This window comes from Diadema antillarum, unplaced genomic scaffold (assembly GCF_040938485.1).
Source record: "Diadema antillarum isolate AM-2024a unplaced genomic scaffold, OU_Dant_1.0 seq00000563_RagTag, whole genome shotgun sequence".
Lineage (NCBI taxonomy): Eukaryota > Metazoa > Echinodermata > Echinoidea > Diadematoida > Diadematidae > Diadema > Diadema antillarum.
The window spans coordinates 2,110,743-2,136,331 of record NW_027271502.1 but is presented as its reverse complement, the minus strand read 5'-3'; the positions used below and the strand labels follow the sequence as shown (position 1 = coordinate 2,136,331).

Here is a 25,589-nt window from a genome sequence, read left to right as displayed (position 1 = left end):
GCACAAGAACTAATCACCAGTCGTTCATAAGTCGCTTGTAACTTTAAGAACAGTTTTATGAAACACTCCCCTGGGCACGTTCACTGCAGACCTACCGTGAAGGAATACTCAGTGTTCGGAGTCAGCTGCTTGACCGTATAGCTGAGGTCAGTGCCGGAGTAGACCACTTTGCTGTTGGTGGTCAGCTCGAAACGGTAGAGCCTGCCCAGGGGGAATTCCGGCGGGGCCCACGTGACATGGATCTGACTGCGCCCTCTAGAGGTGAGAGTAAGCTTGCGAGGTGCATGCTTGCCTGCAGAGGGCAAAAATATGGAATTCTGATAGATAAAAACTGACAACACATTCGTACATAAATTGTTGAACCAGATGCAACTACTGAGGATACTGATACTGGTAACAAGTCAATCAAAGTCTTAGCATTTTGTCGAATTTTAAGAGTCCATCCACCAACGGTACCATGTGCGATGAGGATGAGATCATACTGGAATCGCACTATTACACGTACAAACTAGCAGTGAAACTACAAAATAATGGTGATCCATAATATCTGACTGTCATTATAATCTGCCATGACAGGCTAACTACAAGAAAGTACTGCCCTTAAATCATGTAGATCATTGTCCCCAAGCACTATCAAACAATAAAGACATCCAACATCACATTGTCCAGAGAAAACAAAGAAGACTTCAGTGATGCTAGTATGTGAATGTCAATACTTTGCTTCGTTGTACACCATAATTAAGTCTCAAAGCAATAACCATCACAAAAACTCAAGACAAGACAAAGCAAACGGTGATATGCATAATACAAGGATACCCTACAGAAGCCGTTTTTAAGTTCCACATCAATCACAAACGGAACATACATGTAGTGAGTTGGACTGCCTTGTAATGTTCCACCATAGTTGGTGGGGTTCAGAGGTCACATTTTCTCAGTCTACTTACCCAGTTCCTCCGTGGTGGCACTGAACGATGCCTTGGGTCCCTTTCCTTTGTGATTGTACGCACAAACCTGACATGGGGAATAACAATTTCAAAGACTCAGCACTACATGTAGCATTTCTGATGCTTCAAGAAGAGCAATATTTGAAGTCAGAGACATCATCACTGAACATCATGGCACAAAGGGATATAAAGATAAACATTTCAGACCATTATATTGCAGAGCACCATACATACAGCTGCCACTTTCTGACAGCTATGAAATTACTCAACTTTCGTAATAGTCGACTACACAAAGCAACAGACCCAAAGCACAAAAGAATCAGAAGTTATGATTACAGTATACACTATGCCATACATTTTGCTAGGTTTTTATATTTGCAAATTTGAAGAGTTAGCTGCAATTCCCAAATTTTACAATACACAAAAATATTATCTATCATCCTGATATGAATGCAACATGCATGCATACATTTCTCTATCCATTGCAGTTCTCCACGATCACAAATTCAATCACTCATAAAATTGTCGGGAAGTCTGGATTCGGAAAAATATCACTGAATTTGCTATTATACGGCATATCAAGTATAACATTTTCATATAGTCATCATCTAGAACTCCCAAGACATTTTTTAGTACAGTAATATGTGAAATTATTAGAAAAACACATATAAACTCACGGAGATTTGATAGGTTGTGCCAGCGGCCAGTCCGCTGAGAATTGAGTTGAGTTCGGAGGTCATCTCCACTTGGTGCTTGCCGTTGTAGACGATGTACCCCTTCAGGCCCCCATTGTTGTACTGGGGTGGGGCCCATCCTATTCGGATCTGGGAGATGGTCATGCCCAAGACGCGCAGCGCCTCAGGAGCATCAGGAGCTGTGGAGACAGGAACACACACATGAAACACACATGGAATGACAGCAATGTTAAAGGCTTGTGAATTTCAACATTATTTCTTTATCATAGCAGCTGGCTTCAGTGACAGTAAACTCAACCATTTGGGGTACAATTTTAAGTGAGTATTTACTATCATTAAGGCCAAATCGTGATATCGGTCCCTCTCGTTCTGCGTGTGTGTCTCCACTATGCGCAAAGTCTGTGGAGGTTGAAAGAAGTCCCCGGCTATGACGAAATGAATGGTGATGAATGGAGTGGTGGACTATTTTGCGCTAATGCCATATTTTGCGATAATGCCATCATTTACAGTTTGTATAAAATTCACCTTGATCCTTTGAATATGAGCACTGCAACTTGCATTGTATCATCTTGGGGAACAAACAATGGGAACAAATCACACAGGATTATGATCCAATAGCAATTTGTACACATAACATGTGACAATTCTCGCTATCGCCAATGACGTAAAAAGTACCCGGATGTTGATTTAAGCGTCATTTACGGTGCATTATGGGATAGTCCGGTAGCAAAGTCACTTCCGTTCGTACGCGCGTGATACGTGACTAATGCTATTTACACACACAACCGACTGTATTCTACGTGTACTTCCGGTTTTCTCGACTTGAATTACAGCTTTAATATGATTTGAAATTTCTCCATTCTTAAGAAATTGCTGTTAATACGACTATTGGTTGTTGCTGCGAAGCTGCCATGTGTTGTTCGCACGACAATAAATGAAAAAAATCTGCAGAAATAGGACCCTTACTGGCATGCGAGACGTGACGTGGCCGCGTGGGTGAAGTTTGCGGGTGACTCCACAGCGCAGTACGTGCACGCGCGAATTACTAGTAGTGGTAGTATTATAGTAGCACTAGGTAGTAGCGGCCTAGTGCCTACGTACATTGTACGTACTTACTTGGAAGAAATTGCTTCGGAGACAGGATAAGTTCGAGATCACTGTTCGTTCCCGATTGTGTTCGTGACATTTCGACAGAGAACAAATAAAAGAAAAGATGGGCATATTCCATGACGATATACTGTATATCCAGGTGGGTGAATATTTTCCAGCATATTTTCAGCGTATGCAGAGATGACTGATCTGTGATGTGCTCATCGATCGCATGATCAAGCAGTACGCCGTACCGGTATGTGTTATGTAATTAGCTTATGCGCTGCGTGCAGTGTGGTGCATGTTGACCGAAAGATCGGTCTGTATCTGTCCGTCGGGGAATGTTCCGCGGAGACTGCGTCTGGCTTCACCGATCCCCTCCGTCTACGGAGGACAGCGTTAATGGCAAAATATAAAAGAGTCCTCCGGACAGACGGATCTTTCTGTCTATCTGTCTATGGTGAATGCTAATGCAAGGCCGGCCGCCGGCGGGGACTACAGTGTACGAGTATGACAGGCCTGGCCACTCGCTGGCTCGTAGCTCGGGCGGTACAGCGGCCTATATTGGCCTACTGTACTAGTATCCGTGGTCGGCGCTGCGCTATAGGTAAGGTACACGTACGCGCACTCTAGCGCTGTGCAAATTATGCCCCGCGCCGGAAGTGCCCTTGCTACCAAGTGCACTAAATCTTGACGAAAAAGCCATATCCGGGTACTTTTTACGTCATTGGCGATAGCGAGAATTACAAATTGTTTAGCCTCCTGTACATATTTGTGCATGCCACATTTCAAATTCAGTCTTAAATCTTAATTCACTGACAGTACTGAAAATGCAGTGCACAATAAATCATAGCAAAACAAAATAAAGCAAAACACACCAAAACAAATGAAGGTTACTCTAAAGAATTAGCATTTTAGGTCAGACTTACGAGCATCTTGTGTCTTGGCAAATGATTCATTGCTGTGAGGACTGTCGTCTCCTTCTGTGTGAACTTGCAGCTTGAAGGAGTACTTGGTGAACGGTCTGAGATTGGAGACTAGTTGACATGTCTCGTCACCTTTGTAAATCTTCTTTCCATCTGTGGATAAGAATAGTGATATAGAGTTTACACTGTAAACAGCAAAAAAAAAAAACAAAAAAAAAAAAACATGACAAGGGTGTGATCTCATATTATGCTTGCTTGGATAAAACTTATTACTGGGAACTGAAAACACAGTGCTATCATCTGCTAAAACTCACGTTAATTTTGGTGGTTTTACAAAAAATATACATATGATAATACAAACTGCCTGAATTTCAGGGGCTGAAACTTAGACTGCATACAAATTGAATCAGTCTATTAAAATCATCACCATGTAGGGATAACAAATAACAAAAACAACAACTAGAATTGTATCGGACTCTTAAAATATCACTGCATCGCTGTCAACACCTTACTTTACAACATTATTTATGATATCCTTCTCTATATTAGGATTTTTAACACATTGCTTACTGGGATTAGATCTTTTATAATATTCATACCTGGGAATATACAATGCCTCACTCCAAAATCTTTGCTCTGGCTTTGTAACTCTTGTCATCAATCTAGTCTCATTGAGTTAAGATATTCTTACAACTGATTTTCCTATTCACAATGAGAATTCTACGAATTAGTTTGAAATGATTTGCTATAATTTCTTTTGTACCATCAAATACGAGGGTAAGCTTCATAAAATATCTGAGATACTTTCAATAGGTTTCATTATCGACCTCCTGTATATAAACTATACAAATTTATTCTAAACTGGAGCAATAACCATGGCCAAACTGCTGACAGGGCGGTATAAAACAAGTCAATGAAAACAAGTACACAAGTGACTCTTGATACGTACCACGGTAGAGGCTGTACGTCACTGGAAGCCCACTCTTCAGTTCAATAACTGGCCAAGTGACCTCGATCTCGTGGGGACCTTTGACCTCCAACCTCGGAGCCTCGGGTCTGGCAAGGTGCTTCAAGAGTTCAAGGGTCATGTCTACCTCTTCCAAGAGGTCACTGCTAAGGCCAGGCTTGAGGGAAGTTTGCTATCAAAGAGGATGGTGAGGGAATTAGATGGATATGATGTCAGCTTACTATCAAAAGTAGAAAACACTGACTTACATGAATAGCATTGCCACTTTAGATAAAATTGAAGCATATCAATTCAAATGGAAAATCCAGACACTGTATATCAACTCAAACATATCAAATGAATGTTCAAATACATTCCAACTATAAACCGTTGCAAAGCAGTTTCTGATTCCTAATACTAAACATTCACCTATTCCACAAGTTACTGCCAGAATTCTTGTGCTGGTTTTCTAACCATATTTATCATGCTACATAACTTGAAAAATATCACCTACATTTCCAACAACTGACAGATGTTCGAAGAAGTGGAATCTACACAATAGTCGTGAACCTTTCAGCATTGTTACTTAAAATGTGCAGAATGTATTTTACACAGAAGTAATAACAGCACATGGATTTTTTTTTTTCCATACCATGCATTGAGCAATCATAAATAACAGTTTCAGTGTGGAAATTACTTGTAAAATTTGCTCTCAGCTGAACTGTCCCCCATATTACGGAGGTATTGATGTTTATAGAAAAAATACTCATCAGCTAATGCTAAATTTCATGGTATTACCTGATTAAGCCACTGTGTGTGTGGGTAAGCTTTCCTTCCACAATCACACTTGTTTAGCAATAACAAGATAGCCTGACAGATAACTGGCTGCTCCTATTGCAGTAATTGTGACTTTAGTGTACATTGATATGACAAAAAAAAGTTTTGAGAACTGAGTCTTTCACACAGTGATCCCTGAAACCTCTGATACCAACCTTCAGGAGCGGGACTACATCTGTGTGGTTTCTCATCCTCAACACTCCTTGTCGTTTACCTGCCAGAGTTCTCAGAGTCCTGCAAATCAACATAAATGGCAATCATTGGTTCATCACTCCAAGTTTGGACACATTCACAAAATGTGAAATGCAGTGTCTGGGATACATACATGTACATAGCCATAATGTCATGTATCCTGACAAAATAGTAAGAAGTTCCAAATTATATGGGTGCTACAGTGCCTCTTACCACCAATGGTGTGCTTTGCTTTGTGTTGCTTCTGTTTTTGTCCTTTGTTACGTTGTATGGTAACACTGATGATCATTACTCAAAAGACTTTTGAACAATGGAATGTACAAATGTCGCTCACCATCAATATGTTCATGGAATCATTTTTCCCTCATCAAAACTCTTCTTTCCCATTCAATAGCATTACCATGGTATGCTCCTTTGCAAAAGCTATATCGTATGAGAAAGCAGCACTGAGAAGTGAATGGAAAGAAGGTCATCAACCTCAGAAATTTGACCTTTTGTAAATATGTCTACCAACTCATATTTATATTATCAGTATCATATTTTGAAAGGTCGTACAAGTGTATGTACTGCTTATGCTGGGTTCACACTATTTTGCGACTCATTATGCACTCCATGACTGGCCATTAGTAGTTGATCGTAGATTTATTTATTATTTTTTTTATGTCTATCACAACCTGCGCCACTGCTGAATTTGTAGTCTGGCTCATGGAGTGTGCAAGTGAATAAGGTGATCTTTTGAGATCTTGAGGTTAATAATGGCAATCGTGATAATTGTAGAAAAGTTTTGGACAGTCCAAAATTGTCCATGAACAACATCATTGCCATGACTGACCTCAAAATGCAATAAGATCTGATAAGATCTGATATGATCACCATGATTACTTTGTGATTCAGATCATGATTTCAGCTGTGGTGTAATTGTGATAGACATATGCAGAAATTCTGCGATGAGCTACTAATGACCAATAGTGGCATGCATAGCAGATTGCACGACAGTGGGAATAACCCAGCATTACCGTAAGGCCAGACATTTTTGTGGGCATTAAACTTTTGCAAATTTCATGAGAGGCCAAGATATGCTAAAGTTTATACAGTATACAAAATGCATTTAATACCAGTCGCCAATTTTAAAAATTTTATGCTACAAAAGGCCGTCGGCTCCAAGACGCTAAAGTTTCATGCAGCAAATATTTCTGGTTTCACAGCAAGAAAGACTCACATGGCAGCGAACCAGGCCGTCTCACCGTCCCCGTTGCCCAGTTGCTGAGCCAAGAGGTGAAGCATGAGCTCTGAGTTGGTGTGTAGAAGGAGTCTCTTGTGGCCCTGGTCGCTGCTAGCCAGGCAGCTGAGGGCATAGCAGGCGTTCTTGCCACAGCCGGAATCCTTGCTGGCCAGCATGCAGCACAGGCTGTTAAGCTGCAACGGGATGGGATATGGGAGAAGATCGATTTTGTTTCCTCACTAATGTACATTTCTATTCATATCCACCTCTCCCTGTCACTCATTCTCTTGCTCCATTCCTCTCTATACATTTATCATGCATTTCACAGTTGTTGTTGTTGTTGTTTTTTGATAGGTAAGTATATGTGTACATGAATGCATGTGTACAATGTTGGCTTATATGTAGGTAATGTTTCCCAATCATGCATGTATCAGTAGGACTATGGTCAAAATCTTTGAAAGATATCATTAACCATCACTGATTACAGTAAAGCCCTTCTTGACAGAGGCAACAAAACATTTTCTCTGTGACAAAGATCCATGTGTTGTGATTTCATACACAGAACTTTCAATAAAATATTGTTTATTGCTCCATTGTCCTTAAAGGACAATGGAGCAATAGTGCAGCATATAAACACACTACTCTTGCACCCTCATCGACTTCAATAAAGCAGAGCAATTTATTCGTGTACCCTACATGAGAGCAGTGGATACAATTTATTCTAGATTTTCAAATTCTAAGACGCTTCTAAAATTCTAAGAGTCTGCACTCACCATTTTCTCCGAGTCCCTGTGGTTGAGAAGCCTGTGCCTTCCTGACTCTATGTCACACAGCCGGCCTATGGCAAAGGCTGCGTTCATACCTCTCCCTGTGTGAAAACAGTATATCAAAGAATACATAAAACATCTCATTAAATGTACTAAGTGTGAATGTACCCCAGTCATCTGAACAGGCTACATCTCTACATATCTCTGTGTAAATCAGAGCACATAATGGCATCTAACATCTCTTTCTTTTTTCTGTAATCTGACTACAAGTCTAATCTATACGAAAGGTTGCCATGGCTATTGTATCTATGGCAACATGCTTCTTGCATCAACATTAGGGTGGCTTTCACAATTTTCCCTGCATGAATACATTGCAGTATACCTTACATATTCAGTGTCAGCTGATATGCTCTGGATAGCATACAGCTGTTATGGGCTATGACACACATTGCAACTGTGTACTTGTCACTGCTTGATGATGAGGAAACATGATTACAGCAATTAATCAACTGTAATGGCATATTTTGTCGGCTCACCTACAGCTAAGGCTGTATCAATGATGCTCCCTGTGTCTAAACATTGAAATATTTCTGAGACATCCAGCATTTCTGTTACTACAGTAGTGAACCTATATCTTGTACATCGTCACTGGGGTGACAAGACCTCGTATCTACAAAATGTCAAATGTTCAGGAGAGCAAAAAAACATGGCAGACAAAGCACTATAGCAAATGGGAAAGCCTTTTCTTTGAAATGCCATGGTGGCTTCATTTTGGGGGTAAGACAGCTGGGATTTGGACAGGACGTCACTTAACTGATTATCTGATCATTAATCCAAAAAAGTCATTTTCACCAAAATTTCAGATACAAGGTCTTGTCACCCCAGCGACGACATGCTCAAGTACAAGGGCTGTATTCACATTCACAATCAGAAATTCTTCCGTCAAGTTGTTTTTATTGCAACCAAAGAGATTTTACAGGGGTACTAGGGTACACACTTGCAATAAACTTGCGTACAAATGAGATGTCAAAAACTGAAGAGGGAGCGCACGCACTGATCTGGGAACTACTGCTCAAGGGAAGAATTTCATGAATATGAATAATTACGCAGTACCCACTTCATGAGATAAGGTTTAGAACCAGCACTGGCTGTCAGGCGGAAGCTCGGTGGTCTAATGAATAAGATGCCTGTCCTGAGATCAGGAGGTTGTAGGTTTGAATAATGCTCAAGTACAAATGTATGTATGCGTATGATTTCTTTTGTCATGGCTACTACTAAAACAGTGATCAATTCAGTGCTTATTTACCTCGATGTAGGCCAATTTGTCAATCAGCAGCAATAAGGGCTGCATTCATCCCTCTTCCCATGGGGAAACCCTACAAAACCCTAGCACATTTCTTTAGTTCAACTGTGGACTGATGATGTAGAAAACAACACCATACCTGCTTCGTCCATGCCGAGTGAGTCGATGAGACAGGTGAGGATCTGGAGGGAATTGATGTGGCCGAGGAGTCGCTGGCATCCCTCCTCTGAGATTGATATCCTGGAGACGAGACGGGAGGGGGTAAAAATGTGTGTCAGAACAGAAAGCTACAAATCTATCACTTCGTCACTGCTCACAATACAAGACTATTATACAAAAAGTATGTCGACTTCGATGCCTGATACATTCAGCAGAGCAAAGGGAAGTAGTCCTCTCTATTAGCGTTGTGTTGCTACGGGTGCGCTAGAGCAATCCCCGCATAACAATTCCATAGCTGGTAACGCGACACCACAGAGCATAACAAGGAAGTAGTACATTCAATGGCAAGACATTGCACTGATATGCTTCAGAGAGTGCAAACACCTCCATGGCAGCTGACAAAGCACCATCTGGTATCATGAAAAACAGGGTTAAAGATAAATAATGCCCTAAATTGCAAAGCATTCGGGGGGGGGGGGGGCATAGTAAATTTAGATGTGATGCCTCATCTGGTGCATGTCATGCAAGAGGCCACGCAAAATTTAACATTATGATTTTTTCTTCTTCTTCTGCTGTGCTTTCATGTTTTACGCCTTTCTTTTGAGCACATAATTTATTTATTTTGCAGTGCTCGCATAAGTCTATGGAGTGTGCAGGTGCAGGCTAAATTCCTGATGCCAAATGCTGCAAACCATCACAGAGTTAAGATGCTTGCATACATAAGATGTTTCTTATTTCATTTATTTTTTTTTTAATTGTATGTTTAAAATCATATCACAAAGATAATCTTTATGTTTGACAAGCACAGCTCTGGTCTATGATTGATTCTCTCTGGCTTGAGCATAGCCTGAAATAGCAACAATTATCTTAAATTGCAAAAGATTCGTCAAGGCTGCACTTCCAGATAATGCATGAATATTGAAAGCCCTGAAAAAGAGTATTCACAGTTTTCTCAATCTCTTCCTCTTTTTCTATTTGTCTCTTTGTCTGTGTCATGCTTTCTCTCATCATACTGTAGCTTGTACCTACTGACAATACACACTGGAAAAACAGGATTCACTTCACTCAAATGAACTACATCTCTCCTAGTCACAGAGATGCCAACATTCACACTTCAAATGATTGAGATTCCAAAGAGCAATCACAGATCTATTCTTAGCTGCATCGCCACAGCAAAAAATTATTTCCAAATCAGAGAAACTTTCTATTCTGTGGTCAGGACATTAAGAGAGAATTTCTCAGGGAGACCTTTGCAGATTCAGAGAGACTTGGAGCTTTGCAGATAATGCAGAGTAGAACATTCAATTCCAATGCTACCAATCACCTAACATCTGTTATCACTATGCCCAATCACTCAGATACCAATAGTCATGATTATTTGGGTCGTGATTTATAATAATTGTAAATACTAGTGAGATTCCAGTTGTGATTCACACACCACTAAAAAGTGTGACATTTCTGAAATAGTGGTGTTTTTTTTAAATGAATACCGATAGTAGCAAATGATTTGGGAACAGGTCATACTTTGAGACTCACACATGTTTGGCCTTGCTTAAACCTATATGATACGATTTGAGTCACGAATCCTCTTTGTGAACTGATGCGATTTTATAAACTGTGACTTTTTTCTTGCCTGTGTAACGATGTGTAAGTACCAATAATATGATTTGATTCGTGATTCGACGCACACTTTTTTAGTGTGTATGAAAGAGCCTATCATCCCCCCACCTGCCTCGATATACTGTAAAACATGATATGTTCGCGGCATGAAATTTCCGCGAATTGGAGCCGACGGCCTTCTTTGTGGCATGAAATTTTCGCAAATTGCCACTGGCATTCAATGCATATAGTGTAGACAAGAACTTTCACGTGCATTTTATTTTCGCGAATCTTGGTCGCTCACAAAATTTGCGAAATTAAATTGCATGCGAACATTCCTCGTTTTACAGTACTTATGCCTGATCTATCACCACACCCTGACTCACCTGGCCAGGACCAGGGCGGCATTGCTGGCCGTCCACATGTTGGTGGAGGAGAGGAGAGTGGTGACCTTTCTCAGCAGTGGGTCCAGGCAGGATTCCCTCAGCATCCATTCTCTTCCATCTTTGCTCTCAGCCTGAAGATAGGATACCAGTCAAACACATATTATGAATTCAATATACAGACAGAACAAATAAAACCACACAACTGATCAGGTGCACACATGACTAATGCATACTGTCTTCTTCGTAGGCATTCTTTTCTCTCACGTATTCTGAGTGCTGATTAGATTACGGTTGACGCTGCACTATAACCAATGTTCGCATGAGAGAAAAGCAGCTATCTTTTTGATTTTTTTTTCCCTGAATGCCAATCTATGTCATGAATGTACTTTTAGAATACCAACATTCGAAAACTCAGCAACGAAAGTAATGCTTTATTAAGACTTGCTGAAGACTATGACCCCGTTTACAGTGCGGGGCTGGGCCGAGCCCAGCCTCAATTGCGGGGCAGAGCCCCGCAATTTTGTCCGTTTACACTGCCTGGCTCGGCCGCGCTTTTAATTCAAACCTTTCAATATTTTGTCCTAGTGGCGCTCTGCTTGTAAACAAAGGCAATTTGGTATAGTTTGGTTTTCAGACCCTTTGCCAACTGGATTCCGTGGCGACGAAGTTGCCGTTCGGACAAAGGCCTTTGCCGAAGAAAAAATCCATTGCAGGACAAAACCACCTTAAACTATACTAGTTTTCGACGTTGAGGGGGTTAATATCCTGAACAACGAAATAGTACAGGCAGAGGGTTTGGAAGCCTGACTAAAATTGGCCCCGCATTTGGCCTTTTGCGCGTTTACACTGAAATGAAGGCGGGCTCGGCCGCGGCCGAGCCTCCAACTGTAAACGGGGTCTATAGTCTCAAGGTGTCAAATATTCAAAGTAAATGAGACAGTCACTAAAAAACAAAACCAACATCAGAATAGCAACAAGGATATGTACATGTACACAACAGATGGCTGCATAATGTATCTTTGCAATACAACGTGTAGCATACAGATGGTATAATGTCGACTATTTCAGCGGGAGAGACTTGGTCATAAATCTTGGTCTGAACCTTGCATGTTCATAGAAACTGATCTTTCCAGCACATCTTCCTTTTTTTCAAGCATGGGCGTAAACCTTAAATGACACCCAACAGTTTCCATTTTACCAAGAGACTGTACATAGATTTGTACTGTAGTCCATAAAAGTATAATCTCAAGGTGTCTAATATTCGAACTAAATGAGACGGGTTATTCAATAACAAAACCAACATCGCAACAGCAACAAGGAGGGTATGGATTGTTGCCAACATGTATCTTTGCAATATAAATAATGATAATGATAACACTGGTCAACAACAAATTTGTTGTCTGCGTTTTTTCAGCTGATTTAGGGTAAACCTGATGCGCTGAATCCAAAAATCACATTGGTTTTGCTCAATCAGGTCAAGTTTTTGAGCTACGGCCACATGTCGTTTTTTACGTTTTTGTTCACATTAACACATGTGTGGAGCATTTTAGAAAAGGTCAGTGGGGGTAAAATGCCATTTTGATTAATAGTTTTGATTGGAAATGTTTATTTTAATGACAAAAAGTATTCGGGTCCGATAGTTCTGGGTGATTATGTCGCAAAGGGATCAGTTTGTAGTCATAAAAACCTTGAAATCTTCCAAAAATTAGTGCAGCAAGGCATAAAGTTGATGCAGGTGAATGAGATGGCTTTAACCAGAAGATCGTGCAGAAATAAGCCCGACGTGTTCTGCTACATATGTGGAGAATACACCATTGCTCCTAATAGGAAGCCAGTCACAAGTTTCATAAGGCGTGCTTACCATGCTTATTTTGGTACTAAGCTTGGTGACCAGGATAAAGCTTGGGCACCACACATGGTGTGCAAGGCATGCACCGAGACTCTGCGTGGGTGGACCAATGGCAAGAGGAGTCTGAACTTTGGAATTCCCATGGTTTGGAGGGAGCCGACAAACCATGTCACTGACTGTTACTTCTGCGCTATTGATGTAACTGGGATTAACAGAAAGAATCGGAGCAGCCTCAAGTATCCTGATCTTCAATCAGCACGTCGTCCTGTAGCTCATTGTGATGAAATTCCAGTACCCATCTTCAGAGAACTTCCTGACATTAGTGACGAAGATGCCTCCAGTGTTGAAGGACATGAGGCAGAAGAACAAGAAGTGGTTTTTGAAGATGATGCTCCACATCCATTTTCCCAAAAGGAATTGAATGATCTAGTTCGCGACCTCAGCTTGTCAAAGGACTCTGCCGAACTGTTGGCATCCAGATTGAAGGAAAAAAACCTCCTCTCTGACAGTGCTCGCATCAGCTTCTTCCGCAACAGGCATCAAGAGTACCTCCGTTTTTTCTCTGAAGAGAATGACTTGGTGTACTGTGTAGATATTGCGCAGCTTCTACTTAAGCTTGGAGTGTCACAGTACGAACCCAAAGATTGGAGACTCTTCATTGACAGCAGCAACCGATCACTGAAATGTGTTTTGCTACACAACGGCAACCAGTTTGCCTCTGTACCCATCGCTCACTCAACTACACTGAAGGAGAAGTATGAAGCGGTGAAGTATGTGCTGGAGAAAATTGGTTATGATCAGCATAAGTGGTTTATTTGTGTTGACCTGAAGATGGTGAACTTTCTGTTGGGACAACAGAGTGGCTTCACCAAGTACCCATGTTTTCTGTGCATGTGGGATAGTAGGGATCGTGCTCAGCATTACACTAAGAAGGACTGGCCTGTACGAGAGGAATTGGTGCCTTGCAAAGAAAGGAATGTCATCAACGACCCTCTGGTGGACCGAGACAGAATACTCTTCCCACCGCTGCACATCAAGCTCGGCTTAATCAAGCAGTTCACCAAGGCTCTGGACAAGGATGGTGACTGCTTCACTTACTTGTGCCAGGCTTTTCCAGGATTGTCCATGGAGAAAAAGAAAGCTGGCATCTTTGATGGTCCTCAGATTCGTCAGCTCATCAGAGATCCAGAGTTCGAAAACTCAATGAATGAAGTGGAACTGGAAGCATGGAAAGCATTTGTTCTGGTAGTGAAGAACTTTCTTGGCAACATTAAAGCCAGAAACTACACAGAACTTGTCAACAACATGCTGACTGCTTTCAGAAACCTTGGCTGCAACATGAGCATCAAGATGCACTACCTATTTTCACATATGGACCGGTTTCCTGAGAACCTGGGTTCAATGAGTGACGAGCAGGGGGAAAGATTCCATCAGGACATGAAAGAGATGGAGACCAGGTATCAGGGTCGCTGGGACGCAGTCATGATGGCTGACTACTGTTGGACTCTGAAGAGAGACCTCCCTGATGCTGAGCATTCCAGGAGTTCGAAGAAACGGAAGTTCAAGCCCTGACGTTTGAACAATGGTGAAGCAACATGCAATTTACGTGTACTTACCTTTATCAATGCCCACCATTCAGTTTAGAGCAATTGATGTTTCTAAGATCAGGTAATCAATATATGTCGCTGGAAAAACATTTTTTTCTCTTAAAGATATATTTAGCGTGATATATGTGACAAAAATCAGCTGATAATACCACAAAAATGTAATCGATTTTGTCACAAGATCTAATTTTTTTTTTTTCAAATCATCTTAGCCTGTTGGCCACTTGAACCGAGTGGTCCCTGTACAAAGTCTATGGGAACTACAGAATTGAGTATTCAAAGGGTTAACACAAAAACTTGACCTGATGGAGAGAAACGGATGCCATTTCCTGATTCAGCACTACAAAAATACCCTAAATCAGTTGTAGAAATCAAGACAACATTCAAAAAGTTAAAAATTGTTGCCCAGTGTAATGAATAACATTTAAATAGCGCTTAATACTGATGTTTCTAAGCTCATTGATCCGGAAAAAAAAAAAAAATAGCATGAGATTGTGGTATAATGTCAACTATTTTTAGTGACAGAGGCTTGGGTCATAAATTTTGGTCTGAACCTTGCATGTTAATAGAAACTGAAACTCTCAAGCATATCTTAATTCTTTTATGAGGTATTTTTTTCTAAGCACAGGCATAAATCTTAAATGACACCCAACAGTTTACATTTTACCAAAAGAACGTATACATAACTTGTCCATAATATACCAATTAACGTTAAACCTATAAACAGTCCGTAGCTCTCATGATCTTACCAGCGTTCCCATGGTCCCCGCGGCATTCATGACGCACTCCGTGTCGTTGTAATCCAGCATCTTGAAGAGGTTAGCCAGGATGGCGTGCGGCGACGGGCCGTTGATCAGAGACATCACCCGTACCTGCCCAACGTCATCCTCAGCCAGCGTGCCAAAGATGTAGGCGGCATTGCCGGCGACCCTGAGGGGGGAAAAGTGGACACACAGAGGTACGAGTATTTACTTACTGAATATTCAACAGTTGAAGTTTAGTATCAAGAATTGTTGCAGCAGTAGAAATAGACATCGAAAACCAATTACTCAGGGTGTGTGAAGCCATGGCATGACATAGATCTACAAAACTGTATTGTGGCGGCTACTGTTGTTAACAATTATCATTCTTCACGTTCATTTGCAAGGAGAGCAGCTGCTGCTACCAGTATATCATTGATAACACTGACAATTAATCATATCGGCCGCATATAACCGATAACTCTTTAATATACCCATTGACATTTTTTTTGCTTTTCATGAAAAATTATCGAAAGTCAGATCAAAGTTCTTCATGGATTAGCTTCATCAGACTGACAATTAAGATGACGGTAAAACAGTGGAAAGGGCTTTTTTTTTTTTGAGGGGGTGTTAAAATATGATATTGCAATCTCTGTCTTTCAAGCCTGACAAAACAGGTACTTTAATATCCTTGAATAAAACTGAGCAAAACAAAACAAAACAGAACCTTAAAAAAAGAAAAATCACTCCTTTTGATATTTTGATGTGCACATAAAACGATGTGTACAAACACAAGAGATATGGATCTCCAGGCCTCTAAGAGATTTGTTGTTTTCACTTGTCCATAACACACAGGCAAAATGCACGATATGTAGGCCTACATTCAGACGAGGGTTCTTAAATAGCAAAATCATTCTAGCCAAGACTTTTGTATCAATCCTATTGTATAGGTCACTGACATGTGATATGTTCCTTTGCTAGAATCCAAGTCATCGCTGAAGCCCTAGGTAATTGATGCAGGCTGACTTTGTTTTCCTGCTGTGTAGATACCACAATCCTACGACAACCAACACCCATTCGTGGAATAGTTTCTCCATTGTATTTTACATTGAACCAGAGTCTATTCTCTCCACACAGCAAGGAGAAAGTTCTTCCATTCAGACACCGTCAGGGATCAATACTCAGGGCATTGTGGCCATCCCTGTCAGGACCCTGCATTGTGCGCAGAATTATTCAAGGGAACACAGGGCAATGAAAGGAACTTTTGCTGGGATTGAATGACAAGGGATTGATCAGCACTGAGCGGAGATGGCAGAGAAAAGATGGATCCATCACTGTTATAAATAGGTTCTAAACGACTTGCTGTTTACAAATAGGCTGCAGTAAAGAGTCCTAATGACTGGTTAGCAGGAAACTTGGCACAGACAAGTGAAACCTTAATTGTTTCCAAATCAGAGATTATGCACAATGTAGAACACACTATGCATTGAAACAATGGAGCATAAAAACTACTTCGACAAATCTAGAACCCACTGAATTATGTCACTCTTCTTTGCAAAGACATGCAATTGTACACTGTACTATGACAGAATCAATATGAGAAAATGGAGCAACAAATAACAAACCTCACATAATCCATACAGTTTTCTTTACATGCAGAAATCATAGTGCACTACAAAGAAAACAAAGAAAGGGCCATGTAGAGGTGGAAAGTCCCTGTAACAATAGAAGGGGGCTGAAATTAGCACCAGTCTGCTCAGCCAGTGGCTGGTAAACCTTGCAGATAGTCTTACAGAATCCTGGCCAACTAATATTATCAAGAGAGGATCTTCAATAGTCAATCTGCCCAGGCAAAATGTTTGGAAACACAAAAACAACAACATATTGATGTCATATGCTCACTTGATGCTTCACGAAGGTCCCTTGATGGAATTTTTTCTATCACAGTCAAAAACTTTACATCCAAACAGTCCAAATATTAAGGATCAGCAAATGAATTTCAATAACTTTATAGCAAAATAAATTCAAGAAAAGTGGAAATGCTGACAGACTGTGAATTACAGAGTTGAGCAATGTCATCTTAATACAAATCGCCAACATGGTCATAAATACCACAGGTTTCTTTTTCCAGAATAAATTCAAAGTGAGAGGATCATTCAGTGTATGACATGTTCTTTGCAAAGAAATGATTCTCGTATCTAATTTGTAATTGAATTGGAATAGCAGAGCTACCAAGTCTCACGCATTCTGCGTGAGACCCACGCATTTAGGGTCCGTCTCACGATCTCACACATGGCACCCATTTTTCTCATGCATCAGGACCACTGATCTCTGAATTTGCAATTGAAGGTATTCCCTTTTATCTTTCAAAATAGGTAAAAAATAGTCACTTAAGTATGAACCAGATTGCACTCATTAAGAGCTAAAAAAATGAAAAAGCTCCTTACCGTGGGAGGAGGGACATCCCCCTCCAACACCCTCCCCTCATTCGGTCGCTTTGTTCCCTCGCTTGCGCGTACGCCGGGATGCCAAGTTATGAAAATCTCGCTCATAATTTTTTTTTTTTTTTTAAACTTGGCATGATCTCGGATTTAGCATAACATTTGGGAAGGAGAAAGGGATGGGATTAACAGTAGTTTCTGTATCATCAAAGATCTTTTTTTTTTTAATTATCAACCTGGTAGTGGGGTTTTGGAAGATCTTCCAACTGCGCAGTAATTACAAAGTCCATGCATGTTATTCTCATGGCTGCACACTAACCTACATTGTATTTTTTTTCTACTGGTCAGACCTTTCTGTTGGACCAGTAGGAACCCCGGGAGGTTTTTGTGTGTTTGTTTATTTTTTTTTCTTTTATACTGGTCAATTCCTGAAAAACTTACTGGTCCGACAGGGATTGTCGGAAGAGTGCCACTGTGCAGTGTTGCTATCCCATTCTATAAATAATGTGACGAGAAGTTTACTGGGTATTGCCGACACTTTCTCCCACAGGAAAATGCACACTCAATAAGCCTTTAGAAGATAAGGCCAACAAAGAGGTGGGGCAACACGATCACTGGAAACAAACAAGACTTCTGAGTGCTTTATTCAAAATTGAATGCTTTTTGTCATGCATACAGGAGTCAGGCCAACCCAGTGTGATTCAAAGCACTTCTAACAATGATCAGTGGCTTAACTTTTGTCATGTTTCAGCCCATTGCAGAAGCTTGTCTCTGCTGCTACAGAATGACAATAGGCGTATAGATCAAATAGCAGTTCCATCCACTCCCCAAATATGTAACTCATTGAACACTAACAAAAACTGAGTATCATGGCACTACACATTGAAATATTAATTGTAAAAGACAACAACAAAACAATGCCATATTATCCAGGCCCGTAAACTAGAATTCATAGTTGGGGGGGGGGGGGGGGGTTCAGAATTAGAAAAAGTGGACCACTTCTGGGTTTCATTGGCTGACAAGAAAAAAAAATATTTTTAAAAAGGCTTCAGCACAAGTATTTGGTGCCATTACAATCCCTTGACAAAACTGTCACATTTTTGTCAGTCCACGTAATATATACATTCACCACAAGTCTACAAATGGTATAAAACACAGTGTTCAATACATTTTGAAGGCTGTTATCTTTTCTATTCAATATAAAGCCATTTATTATTAGTTGCAAGACAACAAATTTCCAATGATCACTTATCATTTGCCATTCGTCTGTCAGTACAAAGATGTCAGTCCAGCGTAATGTAAGTTCACCCCAAAATTTTCTTTTTGGCATAAATTCCAACATTTCACTTGTTTGAAGCAATTTTAGGGCAAAGTTGTAATCTCTCATTAAAGTGTTCTCAAAGATCATATTGTATTTTTGGGTAATGTACATTGGAAACAGAAAATAAAGCAACATCCCTGAAATGTACCCTTCTACGTACCTTGGAAGTGCCCTATTCTGAAATTTCTTCCTGGGAACTTCTTAATGCAAATTAGGCCATCCTTATCTTCTGCCCACATCCTTTCTCAAGCCAATACAAAATGCCGCATCATAAGGAACCAACCAATGACAATCGCATACTATGACGTAGGGTCAAATACACATGTGTGCGGCATGTCCCCTTTCTCACAGTCATTTCGCACATCAAAGTACATGTGCGTGCAGTGAATGACAAGCGCGCCTATCAAGATGTTTGCAGCTTGCTATTCTTAACAATGTACTTAGGATAGCGGTGGAGCTTTCCTAAATATCTTCCTAAAATTCTTTCCTAAGTGCATTCTAGAATACCAACTTCTTCCTAAAGTCAAAAATTTGCATAACTTCCCGTCCCCTTCCCAAGTTTCTTCCTTACTTTAGGGGAAAAAATTAGGAACAGACTTCTAAAGGAAGAAACTTCTAAAGGAAGATTTTCAGAATACCACTTAGGAAAAAATCCTGACTTAGGAAGAAATTTCTTCCTACAGATGAAGGATTTCAGAATACTGCCCCTGGGGGGGCATTTCATGAAGCGTTCTGTCTGACAAATTTGTCAGACAAATTTGCTCTCAGCCAATTAAGATGCAAGGATTTCAGTAACAAACAGTTTGTCAGACAAAATATCTGACAAAATGCTTCATGAAATGCCCCTCTGGTTCTCTACATATGTTCATTGTGGATATAAAGGACACTGAACTTTGTAGGCAACTTCAAAGATCTAGCAGAGTCTACTGACACCTGTCATTACTTCACTTTTCATGTTCACCATCCTACTTGCTCCATTCTGACACATGACACTCCACTTGATGATTTGTCTGAGGGTCATTCAGTTTGGACAAATGACCAATTAGCTGGAAATCACCAGTCCCCAAGGGTACACTAGGTGAGGTTCTGAATGTGAAAGATGGGCTCTGCAAGAAATAGTATTAAGTGGACAAGGAACAAAAGCCATCTAGCTAAAACCTCAAGTGGCTTAAAATCAACAAGTGAAAGGGCAAAGACAAATTAGACAATGGTGCTTTGATGAGCATCATCAATAGAGGAAAACTTGAATCATGCAAGAGCCCTGGATCTGACAGAAAAAGAATGATTAAGCCACTCAGTACAGAATAAAAGGTGTTTGACTATGAAAAGAAGACAAAAGGCATCAAAGAGGGCTCATTTCACTAAGGTACTCTTTAATCTACATGTAGCATGGTCAGTCTCTGACAAGATCAAAATCCATTCACACTGTGGGATTAAACAAACTGGGATTGGTCCTGGTGGTGTTAGCATGTCAGAACTCTGTAAATTGAACCATGGACTACTGGAGTATAGACCTTACAAACATGTACAGTACATGTAGTATCAGCTGGTATTAGGGAGCATGTAACAGATCGATGTGTGACAAAAGTGATACTCGGTAGCCAGCTTTCATGTACAGTACCTGTGTGTTGTGTCTGGATGAACATAAACAAAGTCTAGTTGGTTTGCTTAGAACTGTGTAGGATGGAATGTGATACAGCCATGATATTATACAAATTGTAATCACAGATAGGAATAATATCTAGTTTATTTAATCGAAAACTGACTATGGATACAGTGCAGCAATATCATGAATACCAGGTATGGACTACGTCTAGATCTAGTGTGTATGGAAAGTTCCAGTTGTCATGTGTGTATTCATTATTAAAAGAGACAGTACACATATATCTCAGTGGTTGTACTGTGCTGTAAAATGTTACCCGTTGTAAGTTTAGATGCTTGCATGTACAATTTGTACAGTGAACTCTTAGCGTATGGTACCCGTACTTAATTCAACCTCGCATGCCAATATTTGACCGCAAGCACACATACTGTAGCCAGCAGTCGATTTGGACGGCATTATATGTATCAGATCAATGGTCTAATTTTGGATGGCTTACAACTATCCCATACATGACTAGAGTAAACAACGTTGTTTGCGGCAGGCTTTGTACAGCGGTACTAACAGGGTGCCTTTTTGCGACAGGGGTCATTTCATTCATTGCTTACTGGTGATAAAAAAAGGTCTAATCAGTTGTCACTTCCCATAAAGAACACTTGCAAGTAAAGTCTCCTGCCTGTATTCTAAAGTGGGACTTTAGCACACATGATGTTCACACTTGCTGTTTAGTTGATGAATGAAAGTTCCCCTGTCAGAAATAGGGACCCTGCCCCATACAAGGATTTTTGTTCTGTCTTTCACCAGTTTAACATGAACACCCTTCACCAAAAATGAGTATTTAAAATGTCAATAATGCCAATTCAATCTTAACCCGTTGAGGACGAGTCCTGAGAATACTCGAGCAAGTGTTTATGGGAAATGCGTCTTATAGCAAAATCAGCCCGTCCTCAACAGGTTAAGAACTAGCATTATTACAATGTAGCTGGTAGCATGGAGATTTATGAGGGGCCTGATTCATTTGCTGCCCACCTGCTGTATTTTAAATTGAAAACCAGGAGTAGCTCCAGTCAGCAGAAACAGTGCATTGAAATGTGTACGCTATTTAAGATATTTATAGTGAATGGTCACAAGTGCGATGGTATAAAATTTCGCATCCTGAGGTGAAAGATAGAACTTAAAGCACTCTCTTCAACAAGGCAAAGCCGAGTTGAATGATACAACACCTTGGTCCATCGGACGTCAACAGATGTGGTCCACACAGATTCTTGAATTTACATTAGCACAGAAATGGCAACCATTTTTTTTTCTTTTTTTATGAATGAGTAGCTGCAAGGACAGCCACAGACACACAGTCAGCTGTGTGTACGTGAAATCGTTCAGTTTTAACTTATTTACAAAATTGAGTGACAATCGAGTGACTACCACACCACCCTACCAGTAGTAGTACGCATAAGTTAGACTTCATCATAAATCTGTGCACTTTTAAGCACGCTTGTTGTAAATTGTTGAGTGCACGAGGCAAATGTTGGTTTAATTATTGGCAAGATGAAATCACAACCATGCAATTGGAACAAAAACTTCACAGTCAATCTTGAGTTTGTGAAAACATTGGGAGTCAACGAAAATCGGTGAGGTCCCAGGCCAGCCATGCACTTTTCATTTTTGCTTTAAACAAAATTGCATGGCTGACAGCCACAGCTTCAATTCAATGGTCACATGATGGGCAATCAACCAATTGGATACTAACGTTAGAGTTTAGTAGGCCTAATAGTAGGCAAGTAGAACATCTTTTTAGGTGTTGTATAACTTGTATAATAATTGACTGATACCGGTCTAACGTTACTCCAGTCAGATTCAAGTGTAGATTCTCATCAGATCCAGGTCAGGTCTCAGCATTATAAGCAGTCATTCAAGTATTCTTATTTTACTGTTAGTGTACTGTTAACACAATTTTACTGATAACTATAGAAGATGGTCGGGAGGCCGTTTACCTGGAATTGTCAGCAGCGAGAAGCCGTACAATCCCCCACAGGAAATCCTCCGACCCATAGTGGTCTAGGAAGGCTGCTATGGTCTTGGCCTTGTCCTTATGGATGTCGTCCACAAGCAACTCGAGAGCTACATGAGCCTCATTCTCTTCCGGTTGGGCAAGAAGGGACTCGAAATAGTCCCGCTGCCGCCAGTTCAATGTCATTTTCGACGATTACACATGTGAAGAGTCACATTGTTTCATAAACACGCTGCGAAAAACGCAGAATCTGAGTCAATTTCTCGTTCGTTCCCACGTACACCATTCTAGCATCGTCGCAGGTGATGTTGCTAGGCCAGTGGCTTCCCTACACAACGCGTTGTCGTTGAACCGCCCACATTACTGTACACACCTGTAACGTGCATGCATTTCGCAAGCAGGCTCGCTGTTTCATACGTTGTTTTGTCCATACTACGCTGTGTGCACACTACGCTGTGTGCACCTGTGTGCACACGAGAGTTTACAAGCCGTCAAGAGATGGCGCTCTTCAGAGTAGCAATGTGGGCAGAAATTTGTTAGAAAATCTTTGATTTTGGGTGGGAGCAACCTGCCAGAAACTAATACTAGCACGCTGCATCTCGATCGTCTCTATTCTTGAAAGAGCTATTCGAGCGATATCATTCCAGGGTCGAACCATCGGTACATTCTGCGTCATTGCTGTTTGATTTAAAGATTTTTGATACACTCGAATATAAATGTACTACCAATTAGAAGGACTTCTTGCTACTTTCTTCTTGATCTTGATACAAAACCAATAATTGAAGAGTTTGTTGGCAAAAACCGATAAATCCGTTTGTAAAGATTTTGAAGTACGGTCTCTGTCATAAAGTACAAAATAATACCTTTTAAATGATATATTAGTCACTACATGTCAAGGTACATTTTTGACATTATGGTCAAAAGAAGCACGAATTTTCTTATTATTCTCTTTATTTTTCTTGACCTTTAATCACAAATATCTCCATTTGGCAAATATGGACTTATCGGTTTTTGCGAACAAACTCTTTAATTGTGAAGATTACTTCACATTCCTAACACATTAAAATTATATCTAGGCAAAGAAGGCATATAATTTTTCTTTGGAAGTAAATAAAAAACTTGATACAGATGTTGTACAGCTGCGCTATTGCAGTTTCCCATTCCCCATTTCTGTATGTGAAGAGTTTGTTCGCAAAAACCGATAAGTCCATTTTTTAACATTTTGAAGTACGGTCTCTGTCATAAAGTACAAACTGATACCTTTTAAATGATATATTGGTAACTACATATAAAGGTACATTTTTGAAGTTATGGTCAAAAGAAGCAAAATTTTTCTGATCATTCTCTTTATTTTTCTTGACCTTTAATAGCACATATATCCATTTGGCAAATATGGACTTATCGGTTTTTGCGAACAAACTCTTCATATACATATATATAAAATACATCTAAAATGTATGATTATATTATGTTTGTAATACACATGAAGGGTTTGTTTGCAAAAACCGAGAAGTCCATTTTTGAAGATTTTGAAGTACGATCTTTGTCATAAAGTACAAAATAATACCTTTTAAATGATATATTGATCACTTCATATAAAGGTATATTTTTAAGTTATGGTCAAAAGAAGCAAAAAATTTCCTATTATTCTCTTTATTTTTCTTGACCTTTAATCGCAAATATCTCCATTTGGCAATTATGGACTTATCGGTTTTTGCAAACAAACTCTTCACATGTATGTATACAAATGATGTAATCATATACATGTAAATATTGTTTTTTTCCTTTAATGCAAGGGTTTTGTAGAAATGTATTTAGGCCTTCAATTTTTGTATTTTAGACATGTGACTGAAAATTTACTTGATGGGGAAATGAAAAATCTTACTTTATATTACAGGGCAAATGAGGTTGAGCTCCTGTGCGACATCCCAAAATAATTGACAATTTATGTTTGATTGATAACTTCAAAATATCATAACTTTTTTTAATTTCACCAGAATTCACTCCAACTTTCAAAGTCTTGTTCTTTTGAATTTTCCACTTTCATTTACAAACCAAATTTCCGGGTGGACTTCCCCTTAAACTTTCTTTTTCTTCACTCATACTCATGTATATCAGTGCTACGAAGGAGACAATTGTGATAACGTTTTGCATGCATGTAGGGTGTTCTGGATGTGTATTTACATAATATAATTAAATTGGTGCACAATGTACATCTAAAGAAATAATAGACATGGGTTGAGCGTATAATGGAAGAGAACCCAAGACTGCATGATTAGCAAGCTGGTATCATTTTACAGATTCATAGTGTGTGTAAGATGGTGCAAAGGAACCTCATTATAACAAGGTGTTTGGAAACAGTGAAGTTTCCTTGTTATATCGGGTATCTAATTATATCAGGGAAAGAAATCAAAAGAATATAAAAAGAATGGGGCTTGCAAAATGATCTCATTACATCAGATATTTTGCAATGTACAATGTTGTTATAATGAGGTTCCACTGTACCACTATGTGTTGACCAAAAGAAAACAAAAAATACGTGTAGCACAGAAAACATTATTAAAGCACATATTAATCTTTGCACTAATCAAAAAGTTAATTATTGCATGCAGACTTTTCACTTAATATCACTACCTGAAATCCATTACACATCATTTGCTAAAGTGACTAACCACACACAGAGAAATCACAAAGACTATTGTTTAAGTGTTCCAATTTATTGGTATAAAAAAAATTGCACATTCTTGATATGTACAATGTCGCATACAAAAGATGCATGAAAGCATACACAAATAACTCTGCCACTAATAATAATCTTTAGTAGAGATGTTTCCCTTCAATTGAAGAGTTTGTTTGCAAAAACCGATAAGTCCATATTTGCCAAATGGAGATATTTGCGATTAAAGGTCACGAAAAATAGAGAGAATAATAAGAAATTTTTTGCTTCTTTTGACCATAACT

The 25,589-nt window shown here is 39.8% G+C and overlaps 1 protein-coding gene across 1 annotated transcript in view; it reads right to left on the bottom strand.

Moving 5' to 3' along the window:
• The window catches only part of LOC139735065 (uncharacterized), a 45,859-nt gene extending 23,028 nt beyond the window's left edge, over positions 1 to 22,831 (bottom strand). Inside the window, exons 1-12 of the mRNA XM_071645839.1 lie at positions 22,612 to 22,831; positions 15,268 to 15,448; positions 11,066 to 11,196; positions 9,061 to 9,161; positions 7,625 to 7,719; positions 6,849 to 7,045; positions 5,593 to 5,671; positions 4,604 to 4,793; positions 3,658 to 3,807; positions 1,622 to 1,818; positions 945 to 1,011; positions 96 to 292 (exon numbers count right to left, since the gene is read on the bottom strand). Of these exons, the coding sequence (XP_071501940.1) occupies positions 96 to 292; positions 945 to 1,011; positions 1,622 to 1,818; positions 3,658 to 3,807; positions 4,604 to 4,793; positions 5,593 to 5,671; positions 6,849 to 7,045; positions 7,625 to 7,719; positions 9,061 to 9,161; positions 11,066 to 11,196; positions 15,268 to 15,448; positions 22,612 to 22,814 (1,788 nt within the window). The 5' untranslated portion in view covers positions 22,815 to 22,831. The remainder of the gene's footprint in view (positions 1 to 95; positions 293 to 944; positions 1,012 to 1,621; positions 1,819 to 3,657; positions 3,808 to 4,603; positions 4,794 to 5,592; positions 5,672 to 6,848; positions 7,046 to 7,624; positions 7,720 to 9,060; positions 9,162 to 11,065; positions 11,197 to 15,267; positions 15,449 to 22,611) is intronic.
• Positions 22,832 to 25,589: the final 2,758 nt, after the last annotated feature.